Source organism: Pelecanus crispus, chromosome 1, assembly GCF_030463565.1.
Source record: "Pelecanus crispus isolate bPelCri1 chromosome 1, bPelCri1.pri, whole genome shotgun sequence".
In the NCBI taxonomy this organism is placed as follows: Eukaryota; Metazoa; Chordata; class Aves; order Pelecaniformes; family Pelecanidae; genus Pelecanus; species Pelecanus crispus.
In genome coordinates, this window is record NC_134643.1 from 92,671,784 (window position 1) to 92,689,926 (window position 18,143).

The 18,143-nt window shown below is 39.4% G+C and overlaps 1 protein-coding gene across 1 annotated transcript in view; it reads left to right on the forward strand.

Moving 5' to 3' along the window:
- MAN1A2 (mannosidase alpha class 1A member 2) overlaps window positions 1-18,143 on the forward strand; it is a 144,182-nt gene that overhangs the window by 19,547 nt on the left and 106,492 nt on the right. The window contains exon 2 of the mRNA XM_075727805.1: window positions 9,547-9,802. Coding sequence (XP_075583920.1) covers window positions 9,547-9,802 — 256 coding nt within the window. The remainder of the gene's footprint in view (window positions 1-9,546; window positions 9,803-18,143) is intronic.

The following is an 18,143-nucleotide window of genomic DNA, read 5'->3' on the forward strand; positions in this document are numbered from 1 at the left end:
GCCTCTGGGACTTTTTTTGGTCCTTTGAGAGTATCATCTGCGAAAGGGAGGATTTGTAATTCTGGGGGCAAAGATGATCAGGGAAGAAGAGAGAGCAAGGATGCTGTGTAATGCACATACGATTGGAGTTTCTTATTGTTGCTTCATTCTTGTTTCGGTCCACATCTCCTCCCAAAATTCCTGTACAGAGCTAAGGTTATGAACCCAGCATCCTGCCTTGGCACAACTGTCAGGCAATGTAGCTAGTACAGAGGGTGAAGGAGTAGCAAGTCAATACTGTAGTGCAAGCTTCCATAGAGCATATACTGAAATAGTTGCTGGTGTTGTACAAAAAGGGACCCATGATTCATTTTCTTTAGGTAAAAAATTATGTAAGAATTGTATTTTTAAAAAAAAACAAAACTTTTCACTCCAGAGAATGTTAAAATGTTAATGGCGTAGGAAGTGCTAGTTCTGCACTTGCACATGCAACTTTAATGTGGCTCTTCATGTGTTCAGAAGGGTGAGAATTAATGTGTAGCAGAAACCTGTAATCTTCTTCATTTTTAGGTGTTTGAATCTATTTTTAATCTAAAATTAGCCATCTAAGTCTAGCTAATTTTAGGATTCTGTTTAATATTGGGCAGCTTAAGTAGAACTGTGGTATTTCTGGGGAAAAAGTTGCCATCAAAGCAGGTTTGGTTTTATCATTGTGAAAAACACTGCATATATTTAATTTTGTATGGAATAAAGAAAGATAAAACAACTTTTGTAAAGAGTGTAGCATGATGACCTCTGAAATTCAAAGATGAACTTTGAGTGGTATGGAAAATACAGTAATGCTTCAGACTCTGCAGCAACTTTTGTGGTATATGCCAAATCATAGAGTGCGCCACTCTTGTTTTCCTTTTTTCCTTCCTGGCTTGTGTTGCTGGGTTTGTCTCTTTGGTTCCCACCCCCCCACCCCCCCCCCCCCATTGGAAACTTAGTTTTTACTGGCAGTAATAGTAGACTGGACATAATATTTAAGAGCTTGATGCTGTGTAGTGGGAGTGCTCCGATTCCTTTTATTTCTGCTTGAGCATATGCTTCAGTATCTGATCTATGCCATCAGCATCAGCGGGGCTGCTTTGTCCTATATGTAAATGTGATTATTTGTAAAGATGCCTTCTTTTAATAAGAAGCAGAGATGACGCACTGTTCTTGCCTGAGAACCCAGTTCTGTGTAATTGCTTCCTCAGTATCACAGGACCAGCTATGTGTTATTCTGCCTTGATCAAACTGTCTTTTATATCAATAAATAATATAGCATGCAAGATGTTTGTCCATATTGTCTTACTTGACTGTGCTGAGTAAAGTATAAATACCCTGATACATTGCTATATACATATCTAAACTTGTACAACAGCTGTGTTTCCAGCTACCTAGAGTGGTTTAGAGTAGAAAGTTCTGTGGTTTGACATTGTTAATTGTAGTAGGCTTCTGCAGTTTTGTATTAAAATTATCCTTCTATTTTTTTTGGTGCTGTTTGAATCCTGCATCAAAATAAACTCTCCGTTTCCAGATACTTGTGCTTACTGTCTTGCTCATTTCTTTTTACCCTCCTCAATTCTCTTGTTCAATACTGATTTCTCTTTTGGTTTCTTTTTCCTGTAGTCCATATGTATTTTTCACTCCTGCTTCTTGTAAAGTTCTAAATTTCATAACAGTTTAGTAAGACTTAGGTTTTTCAGTGTCCTTTTTTAGAAGTAAGATTGATTCCTAAAAACCAAAAATTTTTTTCTTCTATATTAGCATTGTAAGTGCTTTGACAATCAGATTTAAGACCTTGTTCTGCAGAGGCTTAATATTCTGCACAGAAGTAATTAGCTGCAGCTGTTAAATGAAGTTTCTTTAATCAGCAAAAATTCTGAAATAATGCCTACTTTTGATTATATGTTAGTGCCTTGAGGCAAATCTAATTGTATTCCCTTTTACATCGTATAAGCAGAAAGGATCTAAATGAGATGTGTTTTGATAGAGCTGTAGTAATTGAGAGCTCTACATTGTTGAACTTTATGCATCTATTGCTTTTTCCAACAGAGTGTTTTCGTACCTGAATGACATTAAGACACTGAAAATTGAATGAGTTTGCTATGTAGTTGAAAACACGTGTAAAGCGTTGTGTAATTTGTATTTTTATTCGCTCTTCACTAATAAAAGTTGCATTCATTGCTGTTGTAGTCTTGAAATAAAGTATCATATTTCTTCCTGAAATAGTTGATCTGATTCTTCTGAAAATCTATTTCAGCTGATACTGTAACTACAAAATTAAGAAATTTCATGTAAGCTTAAAAAGCTTACGCGGTCTCTAGTGACCCTTGTTGGCATTGACAAATATTTGGCTGCTAATATGAATGCCACTCTTGCTGTGTTTGTAGAAACAGCTACCCTTCTTCACTAGTAAAACTTAAGCTGACTGTACCAGCTATGAAAGTGCTTTCAGGTCCCAAGAAAGGCATTGACTTGAGCTTGGCACCCTCCTCCTTTTTTGAGTTGATGCTTGGGATTACATGGCAGCTATAGACAGAGGTGAGGAACAAATGCCTTTGCTAATGGTCACAGCACTTGGCAGAATCTCAAGACAAATTTTCTCAATTCTGTTCATGTTAACATTCATAATATAGGAAGCAAGTAATTCCTGAAGGATGACCCCTTGCCTGCATGTTGTTTTTTTTCCTTCAAAAGTTATACGTGTTCTACATTTGATAAGAACAAAACAGTACAGATTCCATTAACTGGAAGGTATGTTTTGTACTTATCATTGTGAAAGAAAACAAGAGATGTCTTATATGTTAATGCAGTTTATTAATGGAGTATTTAATTTAGTGTATTACCTTATGATGATTTATGGAGATTCTGGCTGTGTTCCAAAATCTTAAAAAAGATACCTAGCAATACTAAGGAATTTTTGGCATTCAGTTTTGCAGAGGGCTTGCTCTTCATGCGTAAGGGATGTGCTTCAACTCTCCAGTCCTTTCTGCAAGTTCTGTGTGCCCATTCAATCTGTGTTTTTGAAATTCTCTCTAAATATATTCCCCGAGGGTTTTGCTTGTCCTCATTCCAGAGCTGCTTCCAAAGGCCCTGTCTAAATTACAAGACAAAGGGAAAAAAATTGGGTAGAGAGATACAGGAGTAACAAGCAGCAGTGGCCCTTAATGATCAGCATGGAAATCTGTAAATTTAACATACTGGACATTTAGAAGTGGCCATGTTTTTATTTCCATTGTGCCTAGAAAAATACATATAGTGAATTACAGTTTTTGCAGGGAAAAAAATACAGAAAGGCAATGTAACTACTTGCATCGTTAAGTGGATTGTTTTCCTAACAGAATTGGTGGATGAACAGAACAAGATAAAGCTCTGAGGGCTTCTAACTGCATGAGTTAAGACAGACTCCATTTAAAATACATGGAAACTAAGCAGAAAAATTTAGGTATAGTCAAGTTCTAGGAAATGGGAAGAATGCCCAGACACTGGCAATCTGGGCAATGGAAGAAGCCTCTACTGCTGAACAAAAGATGTGGAAGGAGGATTAAAAGTTAAGTTACGGTTCATGCAGCTTGAAGGTGACACCCAGCTATCTACAAAGAAATAGCAGACTGAGGTTTTGGTTTAGACAAGAGAGCAGATCTGAAAGAGGATCTGTGAGCTTCTATCATAGACATAAGAGTTTTGGAGAGTAGTGATGAAGGTGGCTGAAGGCCTGGATTCTTGGTCTAAGATTTGGCTGTGAAAGAGATCAGGTAGGGACATCATTTATTACACAGAAGCGAAAGGAAGTTTTGTTTGGAGGAGGTCTACATGGAATTTAAGAGGGGGTATTTAGGATTAAAAGAGAATGCCTCTGTTAGTGAGTTAATTCTGTCCTCTCCCTAGCATGGTCCAAAGATGTTGAATGATGAAACGTGAGGAAAACTGCTGTTCAGAGTGGCAGCCATGCCTTTGTAGAAGATCAAGGAAGCAAGCTAGCAGAGCCTAAGTTGGTAGAAATAGTAGGAAAGGAAGGCAGGAAAAAGGAATGTGAAAAAGATCAAGGGGAGGTGTGACAGCAAGAGAGAAAAACTTCTGAAACTGGATAGAGAGGGATAAGAGGACTTGAATAAGGACTGTCTCATGTTCCTTGTAGCAGTACTCATGTCATATGCAATTCTAACCACTTGCTAGAAATAAATTCTACTGTCACCTTTGTCTGAAAGAAACCACTCAAGGAATCTGTAATTTGGGTTAATTTTCTGGGCAATGAGGGGCAATATATGTATCTTTAGTGTCCTTGTGTGTCATGAATGTATATTCTCCATATAATAGGAGAACATGATGGGGTTATAATATGTGTGAATGTTACAAAATCGTGTGTGCTGCAGGATCGGAAAGAAAAGCAACTTTTGTAGTTAACATGTGAAATGTTTTTTAGGCACTGACTCTCAAAGATTTTTTTTTTTTTTTTATTACTGCCTATCTTCTTGTTTCATTGTGTCTCTGAAAGTAGCCTCTGGTTGAAGATTAAACTTGACAAAAGAGTAAAAGTTCAGAATTTCCACAGAGGGGTTTGTTTCTGGATGACAGACTTAGAGAAATATTTATGTGCTTTAACAGTTGTTGTCTGTCCATCTGCTAAAAATCCAAATGATGATAAACTGGTTGTCCTTTTGCTATAGTGACCAGTGCTCTGCTTTTTGATGTGAGAGAACAGTTACTGGTGGCCAGTTTTCTTTTCTTGACTTCATTATAATTTTTATTTCCTTTTTTGATCTTGAATCTTACAAAGAAGTTAAAAAGCACTTTTTTTGCAGTTCAGATGCTAAAGAGCCTGTTGTGTCACAGCAGATAGGAGAAACTTATATTAAAAGTCATTGTCTTGGCAAGTGAAGCTTTAGTACCTGTTAAGTTCAGAAGGCTCACTGCTGTGTGCATAATTAAAGCACATTAAGTTTCAGTTAGTGATTCAGTTATCAAGCATTATAATTTGTGGTCTTTTCTGAATGACATTTAGACAGCTCGTGGATGCTTTGAGAGTGTACAGTGTTCCTGCATAAGCAGCTGTAATAGTTAATTACAGTGATTGTTTAAAAAACTTGCACCTGGTTCTAGTTTCAGATTCTAATTATTAGGTCGATGGTTCTTGCTGGCAAAAATAGTCTAATCAGATTCTTTTAATAATGATGCTTGTTTTAAAGTAGCTGCTGCTGTAGTTTCATGGTACTTGAACATTTGTCTTGAGACTTTAGAATAAGCTGTTGGGGTGACTAGAAGGAAGCAGCAGCTTTCTGTTAGGTAAGGTTTTTGAAGATTTAGTCAAACTACTCTATTTTAAGAGGTTGTTTATGTTGCCTAGGAGTAGTGGGGGGGTGTAGCTGGGTGGGGAAACTGACACATTTTGGTATATGTGTTTATGCTGGGATTCTTTCCAGTCTTATATTTTTAGATTGATCCTTTCTGAGGTCTCTTTAACTCTTGAGTATTTGAATGTAGTGCTGTCTACATGCATTAAACTGTTGCTGACTCTCTTATGCTGGTTGGGGAGCTTGTTGGTGTTTGGGTGTGACTTGGGTGGGGAGTGTCAGCTGCTCACACATTTCCAATCTTCCCATTCTCAATTTTATTCTGTATTTTCACTTAGTACTTCTTGCTTAAGAACTCAGAAGAAACATGTGGTATTGGTATTTAGGGGTGTGACTTCTTTCTTCCATTAGGGTCATATACTTGAATAAATTTGGTAAACTATGTCTTCAGCTGGAACACAGAATATGACATTTCTTGTAGCTCATGCTGTCCATTATTGGTAATTGCATAGCGAGTATCTGTATGCAGAAGAAGCTCTTGTACTATCTCCAGTAAACTCCCTCAAATACCTGTTGACCTTTCTCTTCATCTTACTGTTTTCTTATGTTTGTCTCAAAATGTCACTTTCTGGAAGACTTTGAGCTGATGATACAGTTAGCACTAGAATTTTTCATCTCTATTGAGTCTCTGTGTATTTTCTTTAAACACTTAAGTATTCTGCTGAGTGACTGAAGGAAAGTAGGCTGTCATTCAAACCTCCTTAATGACTCTAATTGGATTATAGTGCTGTAGAAATCAACAGCTTTTGTATGTTTATATAGTGGTTCCTGCAGTGTAAACAGACGTGAGTTCAAAGCTTGTTTTCCATTTTATGGCTGTTTCACGCAGTTTGAATCTAGAAATAGATGAAGTTGTTAGTGATGGAGCTTTTATTATTACTGTGGTATGCAGCACCTGGGACTGAAAATCTAAAGGAAAGGTAAAGGCACAATCTTCATGGCGCTTGAACTTGGTGCAAAATCATGAAGGTGCACAAAGCACATCACCAGTGATTCATTTTAGTGAGTCAAACTCACTATACCTGCTCAAACATCATTCATCTTTTTCACACAGGGGAATCGTATTTGGGGACATGCATGTTAACCATGGGTTCTACCAAAAGCATTTCTATTTATGAATAAAGCATCCTCTTCAAATTGGGTTAATGTGGATACACCTTGAACATCTTTTTATTAAGGTCTAAGATACATTGTTACCCTGTTTTTCTAAAAATTCAGGTTTTTCAGTGATGGTTGATCCTTTGCAAAAAGAATTTCACTATCTGTTAACAAAGTGTTAGTAGATCTAGTTGGAAGGTAAAGGCTGTCACTTGCCTCCAGAAGCTGAGTTTTGAAAATGAGAAATGTACCTCCAAAATACATTATACCCTCACTGAAGTATTTGGATTCTTAAATGTTCAGTAACACTTCCTATTTCTCATTCTCTGTAAGCCATCTCTTTGGCTCCTGTACAGCATGCTGTCTCTTGGTGAGAACATGACTGTGGGGAATGATGTCTCGTGGTGACCTCATTCTCTTTCTCTCTCGCTGTGTCTTACACAGAGGCCTCTGCTAGCCTTGGAAGAGCTTTCCAGACTACAGATCTGTGGTTTCACATCTTTCAGTTGATAGAAATTTTCAGCTGCTTTTGTTACTGAATTGAGCATGCTGCTGCCACAGTAGAATGTAACTTTTACAGGAACACAATAAAGTTATTTTCCCCCATAAATGGGTCATAGTAGAAGTAAAAGTTATCCTAAATGGTATTACTTTTATTTTCTCTCTTTAGAGTAGTCTTTTGCCACTTTGAAAGTTGGTTTTTTTGCTATACAGTTGAGGGAGAGAAGGACTTTTACTGTTCAACAGTGTTGATGAGCTTGGATTTGATAGTCAAAGTGAGGAGCTCAGTCCTTTTCTTATTGTTTGGGAGAAATATGGACGTGACGTGTCATATTGAGAAAAGTGTCTGAAGAACTTCAGTTTGAACGCCTTTCAGTCAGTGCATCTGTTAAAACATTGCATTGTATTCCTGGTACTGAAATACTGAAAGGTAATAATGCTACTATAATTTTTTTTTAATTGCAAACCTAATAGCACTTAAAAATGTAAGGGCTAATAAAACGCTCTTTGTGTAACAATGCATTTTGATGAAAGCATTTATGTTATAGTACCATGGTTTTCCTTCTGCATGCTATGCACATTGGCCTGTAAACTGGGTAGTTTATTTTCTGGATGACATCAAGTGATATCAGACTTCGTCAAACTGCGAATAAAATGTGTGCCTAAAAAAAAGTCTCTATTTGAGCTTTTGAGCCCAAGCTAAAGACTGGAGCAAAGAGGTGTATAAATTTTAACTTAAAAATATACCAGATGTTTATGAGATAGCAGTCAGGGCTACCGCACTGGGGGTTTGAACTGTGAATTTCTGGAACTAAAAGCTTGATTTATTGCACTTTGACTTCAAATCAGCTCTCCTTAGGCAGAGGACTGTAACAGTTGTAAACCTTGCACAAAATGGACCAGTCTGGTGGGATTGCTCTGATACAATAGTATCTCATAACTCTATGCAAGTTATTCATTATTAGCTTCATTCTTTGCCCTTTTTTGTAAAGGTGAAGCAGTGCACTATAATAGACATGACTTGATTTTGATCTGTGAGATTAATAAAAACAGTTCTATTATACTTGCGAAGCTCAGTAAGATCTGTCCATATCCCCAAATATTCCAACACAGCACCCCAGCGAGTTACTTAAAATTTGTTTGAATCTCTAGAAATGTTATCGGTTTATCATAGACTTTGTCAAATATTTTTAATAACCTTTGTAGGGAAAATATCCCAATTTAAATATGTAGATACATTCCTATTTTTGTTGTCAATGTTTGGTCAACAGTTGTCAATCTTGTGTTTATTTTTTTTCTGTAAACTTTGGATTGGCTTTTAATTGCAGTTGTGCTAGATGATCGCTGTAGGTCCCTTCTGGCTGAACTCTTCTATTCTAATTCTCACATATCAAATGGTGGTTGCTCCTTTTCATTGGTACATTTTCAGTGTACCGGAAAAAACATGTGATATGGGGCAAGTGGCTCGTTTCCTCCTAAAAGCAGTTAAGCCAAGCTTGATATTTCTTACTTGGCTTGCTGCTTGCTGCCTTTTCTTTCCATTATCCACTGTCTTCTCCTTAATGCTCTTTAAGGAAAAAGTATTTTTGCCTGGGGGAGGAAACAGGGAGGGAGTGTGGGGTTTTTTGTAACTAGTGCTTGTTTTAAATACCTACAACTATTTTGGCTTACTTTAAAATATAGAGTGGCTCAATGACTAACGAAGCTTGAAAAGGTTGTGTTATATCGAGTCTGTGTATCTTTCTGATGCCTTGAAATACTTTAGGACTGGAACGGACCATTTTTGTCTGTTGTTAGAATAACTTCTTGTTTAACCCAGGCTTTAAAACAGCACTCTTCATTTTGTGTGTGAATCTCAAAACTTTTACTGAACATTAAAGATCATGATTGGAAGATTGTGCTTAGCACCAAGATGATGTTGGTTTTGTTGACAGTGAGTTTCAAAATCATGCTTTATGAAAAGCTCTTATGTTCCTGAATAGCTTTATAGTTAACTCTGCATTTAACTTGTGAGGTTCATGGACCATACTGATTGGAACAATGAGTTCTGAATTCAAGACAAAACATGCTGCGGTGGGGTTTGCAGCTCTTGCAGCTCGCATGTTGTTAATAAAAGGAGTGGCTGTGATTTTTTTTTTTTCTTGTAGTGGTTACTTCAAATCTTGACAAGTTGTGTACAATGCATTTATTGTGCAGAAGGCAAGGAAGAGCCCTTCTGATTTTTTTTTTAAACTGAACGATTGCTAGATGTGCCTCTGTACATGTCCTGTAATTGAAGTACAGGATGTCAGGCTTTTCCGCTCTAAATTCTTGAGTAGACAAGCAAAGGTGCTGAGATACAATCTAGAAAACCCCTATGCTACATTTTTCTACAATAGTGTTGCTGATGTGTGTGCGCTGCTCTTTTGGGGTTCATAGCAAAAATAGTGTAGGATTGTGCACTAACATAATTCAGTAAACTTGTCTGAATCATTAGAATTACTTGGAGTAAACCAACTTGGGATGCGGCTTCTGTTTTGAAGCGGCAGTTTGTTTGTAAGCAATGTGTTTTTAGTAATGAGATGCTGACTAGCATTTGTGTCTCTAGAGAAGAAGAGGAACGACTGAGAAATAAGATCCGAGCAGATCATGAAAAAGCTCTGGAAGAAGCTAAGGAGAAATTGAAGAAATCACGTGATGAGATTCAAGCTGAGATTCAGACAGAAAAGAACAAAGTAGTGCAAGAGTTGAAAAAGAAAGACAGCAAGCCACTGCCCCCTGTTCCTTTACCAAATCTTATAGGGATAAACAGTGGAGAACCAGCAGACCCGGATATCCGAGAGAAGAGGAACAAAATTAAAGAGGTAAAGATGATGGTGATGTGGTCCTACCCATTCTTGCATCTGATAGCAGTTATTTATATGGTGTTTACTTGATGTTATTTATACTAAAAATAAAAACAGGACTACAAATCTTTTTAATAAACAGTAAGTTAAAAGTGCACATCAAGTTTTAATGAACATAAGCATTATTTTATTTTTTTTCCTAGTGTTGGGTGTTAATATTTCACTGGATAATAACTTAAAAATGATTTTAAGGATTTCTTCAACTTAGTGGTATGGATTTAAAGTGAGTTTATCATTAATACATGGAACAGCAACAAGTGCATCTTTAAAGCAGAGCCTGTCTTTGTCAGGTTCCATTCAAAGAATGGGATATGTTAGTGTGTCAGAAGAGATTTTTAAATGTTTAAAAAGTAGATTGAAAAGATAGGGGGAAAAAAATGACCTGCTGCTAAAACTTGCAAATTACCAAATTATCACATGCTTTTCAAAATAAGTTTTAAATGGGTCTAAATACTAGGAGTTCATTTAAGTAGATTGCCTCATTTACCTGTAAAACATTCAAACTAAGATGTTGGCTTAGGCTTCTGGTTCTGTGGCAGCTTATGCTATGGGAATTGCTGTTTCTGGTCTTACCCTTTCCACTCCTGGTTGGCTGTGAGGTTCATTGCCCTCTTTTGCCCTGGCAATGCCAGTTTCCTGTTATTATCGCCAGGCATTTTTCTGAGTCTGTACGTCTAACTGGTATGGCAGAAACACTGTACAGCCTTCTCTTTCTTTTTCTTCCCTGCAATCTGATTGGTTTTATGCCTAAAAATTGGGTTAGCAAGCAGGAATGGTTCAGGCCAGAGGTAGACAAGCACAGACTCTAATTAAAGAACATCCAGGACCACAGCACTTAGTAGTTACATCAGCTAAATCTTCTTTTAAGTTGTAATCTGAGTTAAGTTAGCTCATAAGTCAGTCGTACACCTGTCATGGTAATAGGGAGGAGTTGCAGCTGGAGTAAGTGCCATGCTGTGGGTAGATCACACAGGCTGAATTTTACTTTGAATAGTAATGATGACTAGATGAAATCCACTCTATTAAATAATGAACAACTGCTTATGATACATGAGCGATACAATGTGGAGCTGTATTGCTATTTGAACCTCTTGAGTAGCAAATCCTTCCCTGGAAGGTGTGCCTGTTCTCTTAGTGACTACCGCAGAAGCACTTTTGACTAAGAAGTTGTGTGTGGAATATTGGACCCCCTTGATCCTGCTTGGTTAGAGCTGTTTCCCAAAGGACAGCACTGAATTGTGGATTTCAAAAGGCTCTACTACTTTTCAAAATGGTGTCCTCAAACATTTTCAGTGAGAATATACAAAGCATCTTGATTTTCAAAATGCTTTCTGAAGAAGGGTGAAGATAATGCTGAATGGTATGGTCATATAGTTGTCAACACTTCTAAATTTTAACTACAGTTTACTGTATTTAAATACCTTTGAGTTTGCCACTGATGGATTTAATGGGTAGAATAAAATTGAGTTGACCAAGTAATATGAAAGTACTGAGCACAGCTGACAACAAAGGACTAGCTGGAAGACATAATCAACTGAAGTTACTATATATACAGTCTGGAATTGGAGGGAGGGTTGAAAATTGGTACTTGCATTTCTGAGGTTGTTTTGTCAGAATGTAGACTATGAGAGGAGATGAGAAGCTATAGGTTAATACAGAATTTTCTTGGTGACATGGATAAGTAGTAAAATGTGGCCAATTCTTGCTGGTCTAAACCTGAAGGTGTAGCAATTTGTGAGTAAGGAGTCCAGTGTAGTTTAACTAATAAGTCTGGTGATCCTTAGCTGCAGTTGCCACAAATCCCGTGCTGTAAAAGGCTTACTTGGTTGTGGGCTTGGTTTTTTGGGGTGTTTTGGGTTTTTTTGGGTGGTTAGCCTATGTGTGAATCGTGCTGACAAGCTGGTTTTTTTATTGCATAACTTGTTAATGGCTCCTATTGTCGCTTCTGAAGTGTAGCTTTACATAGCCAGACCAAAGGTTTTATGGGACTATGTATTAGGTGGGTAAGTATTTCAGTTAGGATAATCATACCTTTGTACTGAACTGTCATCAACAGTGTGACCACTGTGCTGGAACAGTTCAAGATCATACTAGCATGACTGAACTTTGTCTCTTGTGTGAATTGCCTTCATTGAGTCAGTCTTGTTAGTACTGTAGCTATCAGGTGATCTCTAGAGTTTTTAAATTCTTCAGTGTAGGGCAGCAGATCATCACTTCTATGGCTAGGTGCATGAAGGGGTAGAATACAGGAGTGGAAGGTCTGCTAGTGAGAATGGACAAAAGATAATCCTGAAGAACCCATTGTTGGCGCATTGTCATTTTTGTTTGGCCTTTGTGTCTACTTCTGGATTTTGGCATCTGTTATGTTGTGATAACGTGGCTGAGATAAAACATATATCAGCAGTGTCAGATGAATAATATTTTGCCTGAACCCTGTTTTTGACAGCATCAGATGTATCACAGAAGGCTGCAGCGATTCCAGAGATGCAAAGTGCGTTTTGAAATATGTTATGATCATCACTGAGGTCTTCTCTCACTGTTTTTGTAACCAATGTAGACTAATACAAATAGTCTTTGTAGATGAGAGAGAGACCTAGCAAAAAAAAAAAAAAAAAAAAAAAAAGTTCTAGGAGACAATATCTCTAACATAGGTCTACACCTAGCTTATGTGGCACTTCTGATATGCAAGACATTATGGTTGCCTGGATTGAGGCCAGAAAAATAGCACAGGGAAGCTGCTAGCTCTTTGGAGGCTGCATATCTGGCTTCAGAATTCCAGGTGGTCCTGAGAAGGCATTTGGCTTATGCCTTAGTTTACTTTGAAGTGTCCTGATGCATATTTGAGGAGCTTCACTCTCTCAGAACAGCTTTAGGCTGCTTAAATTCACAAAATCAATTAATTTATACAGCTTATTTTGCCTAGTATCAAACGGAGAAAAACTGTAGAATTGGGCTACATATTGTAGCATGCACATGGCTTTTTACAATTGGGAGAAAGACTGGAAAACTTTCAAATGGGGGTCTTGTTTCTATCACTTTCACAGAAAATTTGTTACTACTTTTTCTTTCCAAAGAACAACTTGGTGAAGTCTTTTTTAATGGAACTTTGCATAAAGGTGGTTTTGCAGTACTTACATATTTTAAAAATACATATTTTTGGCTTTTTTTTAAAGTTCTTATAAAAGTAAAAAGAAGTTGTGTAATGCTCTTAAGAGAGCTTTGTAAAGCATTTGAAAGCTTTATATAATATGAATATTAACTGAGCACAGAGAGGGAGTCATCTTAAGGTCATGAAATAAACCAGGAGCAGAATCTGCATCTCTTGGTTTTGTTTTTGTCTTTGGTTCTGATATTTATATTTAGTGTTGTATTCTCAATTGTAACTAACTCACAGAATTGTATAATCTATCTATATTCTTCTAACAAGCTATTAATTCAGTTATTTCAATAAGGACTATTTATGAGTTGGCTGATCATTTTAGATGCACAACTTTGAGAAGCAGAGGTTTTCTGCCTGCTTAGCGTACATGCTTTGTAGCACTTCCCTGGTATATTAGCTTGTTTTTCTGGCTTTTAAAAAATGCTATGTTTTTTAATTAACTAGTATTTTAAGAATAAACACATCTGAAAATTATTCTTGCTGCTACACTTTAGCTTTGTATTAATAATTTAGTGATTTTTTTCCATACTAAGTAAAAGATAAGAACATGGTTTTATAAGAGGGTAGATATAATTTGTATAAAATCTTTTTAGAAAATTAAGATGTGTCTTTTTAGTATGGTTAATGCAAAGAAATTAAGAACAAAACTCATCTTTGGAAGTCATTGGCTTCCTTTCCAAGTTAAATTAGATATACATTGCATAGGCACTAGGAATTTTTGGCACTTAATTTCCATTATTATGTCCTTTGAACGGTGCTCAGAATATTCTCTTTTTTTCTGCAGTTCAAGTGTAATCATTACAGATAGTGGGTGTTTTTTTTTTTTAATGAGTTTTGTTTCCTTGAGGAGTTAAATTTTACCCAGTCAAATAAGGAAAACTTTATTATTCTTTTCACCCTACTCAGGGTTCAGGTTTTCTTCCGTTTAAGCCTAAGATTTCACAGTATTGCCTTACTGCCAGCATTCATTTCAGATACTCATTAAAACAGAGTATTTCACCCAATAATAGTGCTAATCCCACGCAGGATATTCTATATCTATATACCTTGTTCTAAACATTTAAATGTTTATTTTGAGATCTTGGGTGGTTGAACTCCAGAGGTCTTGGGTGGTTGAAAGTGTGGATGTGTAAGTTTTACATACAAGTCAGTATGTATTGTATTACATAGAGTATTGTTTTTGCATTCATACTGACTAAAGAACTCTGGGGGTGACTGACAGGGACCCGAGGGCCTGGGTGGTGATCTCCTTGATCCCACCAGTAAGGGGAAAGGGTGTGAGGGGGAGGGCACTGGCAATGCACATCAGCAGTTGGTTGTGGAGCTTGTGTTGGCAACAGGGTTTTGGGTTCTGCAACCATGGGATGCTGTTCTCAGGGTCTGCCTGGGAGAGATGGGATCCACCTCACTAGGGCATCTTTGCCAGCAGGATGGCTGACCTTGTAAGGAGGACTTTGAACTAGGAATGATGGGGGAGGGAGAGACTAGCCAGCAGCCCTATGAGGGGGAGTGACTCACAGGGTGGACGAGCAAAGGGTCTGTGGTGATGTGACAGAAAGGGATCACAAAATTGGCAAAACGGGGCTTAGGCAGGGTCACCTCTAGCATTTGCATATGAGCAAGGAAGTGCCTACAAAGCACCATTATGGAGAAAACCCTAAAAGCCTTTCTGGGAAATAGGCATGCCAGGGCACCTCTCTTAAGTGCATGTACAATAATGCATGTGGCATGGGGACTAAACGTGATGAGTTGGAGATCTGTGTGCATTTGCAGGGCTGTGATGTTGGGATCACGGAGGTGTGGTGGGATGACTTGCATGACAGGAGTGTTGCATTGGAGGGGTACAGACTCTTTAAGATGACTAGGCCAGGAAAATGCAGGGGTGAAGTTGCCTTTTATGTGAGAGAGTAGCTGGAGTGCCTGGAGCTCTGCCTGGGGATAGATGATGAACTAAATAGAGCTTATGGGTAAAGATTAAAGAGCAAACTGGTACGGGTGACACTGTGGTGTGTGTCTGCTAAAGGCCGCCTGACCAGGAATAACAAGTGGATGAGGTGCTCTACAGATAGATTGGAGCAGCACCATGTTTTCAGGCCCTGGTCTTCATGGGGGACTTCAACCAACTCTGTATCTGCTGGAGGCACAACAACATTGCATAAGCAATGCAAGAATTTCCTGGACTGCATTGATGACAACTTATTCCTCCAAATGATAGTGCAGCCAGTGAGGAGAGGTGTTCTGCTGAACCTCATACTCACAAAGGAGGAGGGGCTTGGGGATGTGAAGTTCAAAGGCAGCCTTGGCTGTAGGGACCATGAGATAGTGGAGTTTAGGATCCTGAAAGGAGGGAGAAGGGCAAAAAGCAAGCTCACAACCCTGAACTTTAGGAGTGGACTTTTGTCTCTCTAAAGATCTGCTTGGTAGAGTCCCTTGGGATAAGGCCCTGGAGGGAAGAGGGGCCAGAGGAAGCTGGTTAATACTGAAGGATCACTTCCACCAAGCTCGAGAGTGGCTCATCCCAATGAGCAGGAAGTCAGGCAAAAATGCCAGGAGCTCTTTCAAAACTCAAACACAGAAAGGAAGCATGCAAAGGGTGGAAACAGGGACAGGTAACGTGTGGGGAATACAGAGATGCTGTCTGAGCTTGCAGAGATGGGGTTAGGAAAGCCAAACCCCAACTGCAGGTGAATCTGGCAAGGGATGTCAAAGGCAAGATGAAGGGCTTCTATAAGTACACAGGTGACAAAAGGAAGATTAAAGAGTATGTGGGCCCGCTGCTGAATGAGGCAGGGGACCTGGTGACATAAGACATGGAAGAAGCTGAGGTTCTTTTTTGCCTCAGTCTGGACTGATAAGACTGGCCTTCAGGAATCCCAGGCCCTGCTGTTCACTGAGAAAGTCTGGAGCAAGAAAGATGTACCCTTAGTGGATCAGTTGAAGGAATACTTAATCACACTGTATGTACATAAGCCTGTGGGCCATGATGGGATGTACCCAGAAGTGCTGAAGGAGCTGGCTGATGTCATTGCAAGACCTCTTCATAATCTTTGAATGATCATGGTGATTGGGAGAAGTGCCTGAAGACTGGTGGAAAGAAAGTGTCATTCCTATCTTCAAGAAGGGCAAGGAGGAGGACCCAGGGATCTACAGGCTGGTCAGCCTTACCTCTGTCCCTGGGAAGGTGATGGAGCAGCTAATCCTGGAAGCTATTCCGAGGCCCATGAACAACAACAAAAGTAATTGGGAGTAGCCAGCATGGATTGACAAAGGGGAAGTCATGGTCAACCTGCTTGATAAACTTGTATGATGAAATGGCTGGCTTTGTAGATGAGGGGTGAGCTGTGGATATTGTCTACCTAGACTTTGGTAAGACTTTTGGCACTGTCTCCAATAAAATCCTCACAGACAAGCTGATGAAGTATGAGCTGGATAAGCAGACAGGTGGGTTGAAAACTGACTGAATGGCAGGGCCCAGAGAGCGGTGATCAGTTGCTTGAAGTCTGTTGGAGGCCAGTAACTAGTGGTGTACCCCAGGGGTCAATACTGGGTCTGATCCTGTTCAACATGTTCATTAATCATCTGGATGATGGGATAGAATATACCCTCAACAGGTTTGCTGATGACAAAACTGAGAGGAGTGGCTGATATGCCAGAGCATCATCTTGCCACCCAGAAGGACCTCAACAGGGCTTGAGAAATGGGCTGACAGGAATGTCATGCAGTTCCACAAGGGGAAGTACAAAGTCCTTCACCTGGGGAGGAACAACCCCATGCACCAATATATGCTGGAGGTCAACAATCTGGAAAGCAGCTTTGCAGAAAAGGACTTAAGTCCTGGTGGATACCAAGTTGAACGTGAGCCAGCTGTGTGCCCGTGCAGCAAAGAAGGCTAATTGTATCTTGGGCTGCATCAGGGAAAGCATTGCCAGCAGGTCAAGGGAGGTGATCCCTCCCCTCTACTCAGCGCTGGTGAGGCCACACCTGGAGTGCTGTATCCAGTTCGAGGCTCCCCAGTACGAGAGAGACACGGACATAGTGGAGAGAGTCCAGTGAAGGGCCAGAAAGATGGCTAAGGGACTTGAGCATCTCTTCATCTGAGGAAAGGCTGAACGAGCTGGGACTGTTCAGCCTGGAGAAGAGAAGGCTCAGGGGGAGCCTCAGCCTATACACATTAGCAATGTATATAAATACCTGAAGGGAGGGTGCAAAGAGGGCAGAGCCAGGCTCTTTTCAGTGGTGCCCAGTGACAGGATAAGAAGCAAAGGGCACAAACTGAAGCACAGGAGGCTCCATCTGAACATCAGAAACCCTTGTTTACTGTGAGGGTGACCAAGCACTGGAGCTGGTTGCCCAGTCAGGTCATGGAGTCTCCCTCCTTGGAGATATTCATAAGATGACTGGCCATGGAGCTGGGCAGCCTGCTCCAGATTACCTAGCTTGAGCAGGGAGATTGGACCAGATGACCTCCAGAGGTCCCTTCCAAATGCAACCATCCTGTGCTAGGATGGCGTTTGTTGGCTAAGCCTGTCAGCTGCAAGAAAGCCTCTCCAGAATGTTACACAAGTGAAGTTAAATAAACTTGAGTGAAATACTTTTTTATGTGCTAGGTTTCAAAGATAGACTGGAAAATCTGAGCTCTCTGGAGCTTTTGTTCTACTGCTTGTTTTGTATTTGTTGTGATACGCAATCATGTAATTAGGCAGTGCTAATTGTACATAGAATTTTTTTAATTCAGCTCAAAGGAGGTGTGTTCACACACATAAGCTAGAGTTGTGAAGTGACTGAAGCTGCTGGCTGTATCATGCTTGCTTCTTGTACAGTTCAAAAGCTGTTACGTTTAATGAGATGGGATAGCAAGGACATACTACTTTCTGATAAGCTGTTTTCAACACAGCAAAGTTTTGGTTTTGTTCCTGCTTGTCATGGCTTTCTGGTAAAAAGAAAAAGTGGAGAAAGACATTTAAGCAAAAGCTGTTGTGAAATGGGTGTCCAGGGAGCATGGGGGCCACAGTTAAAGATCACTTGCTACATCTGACACCTGTAGAACAAGTTGCTGTTAAGTTTGGATGCTTTGCACAAGTGAGGAACAAGGTCCCGGCTGGAAAGCTGGGGATGTTCTGACTTGAGTTCTTTTGGCAG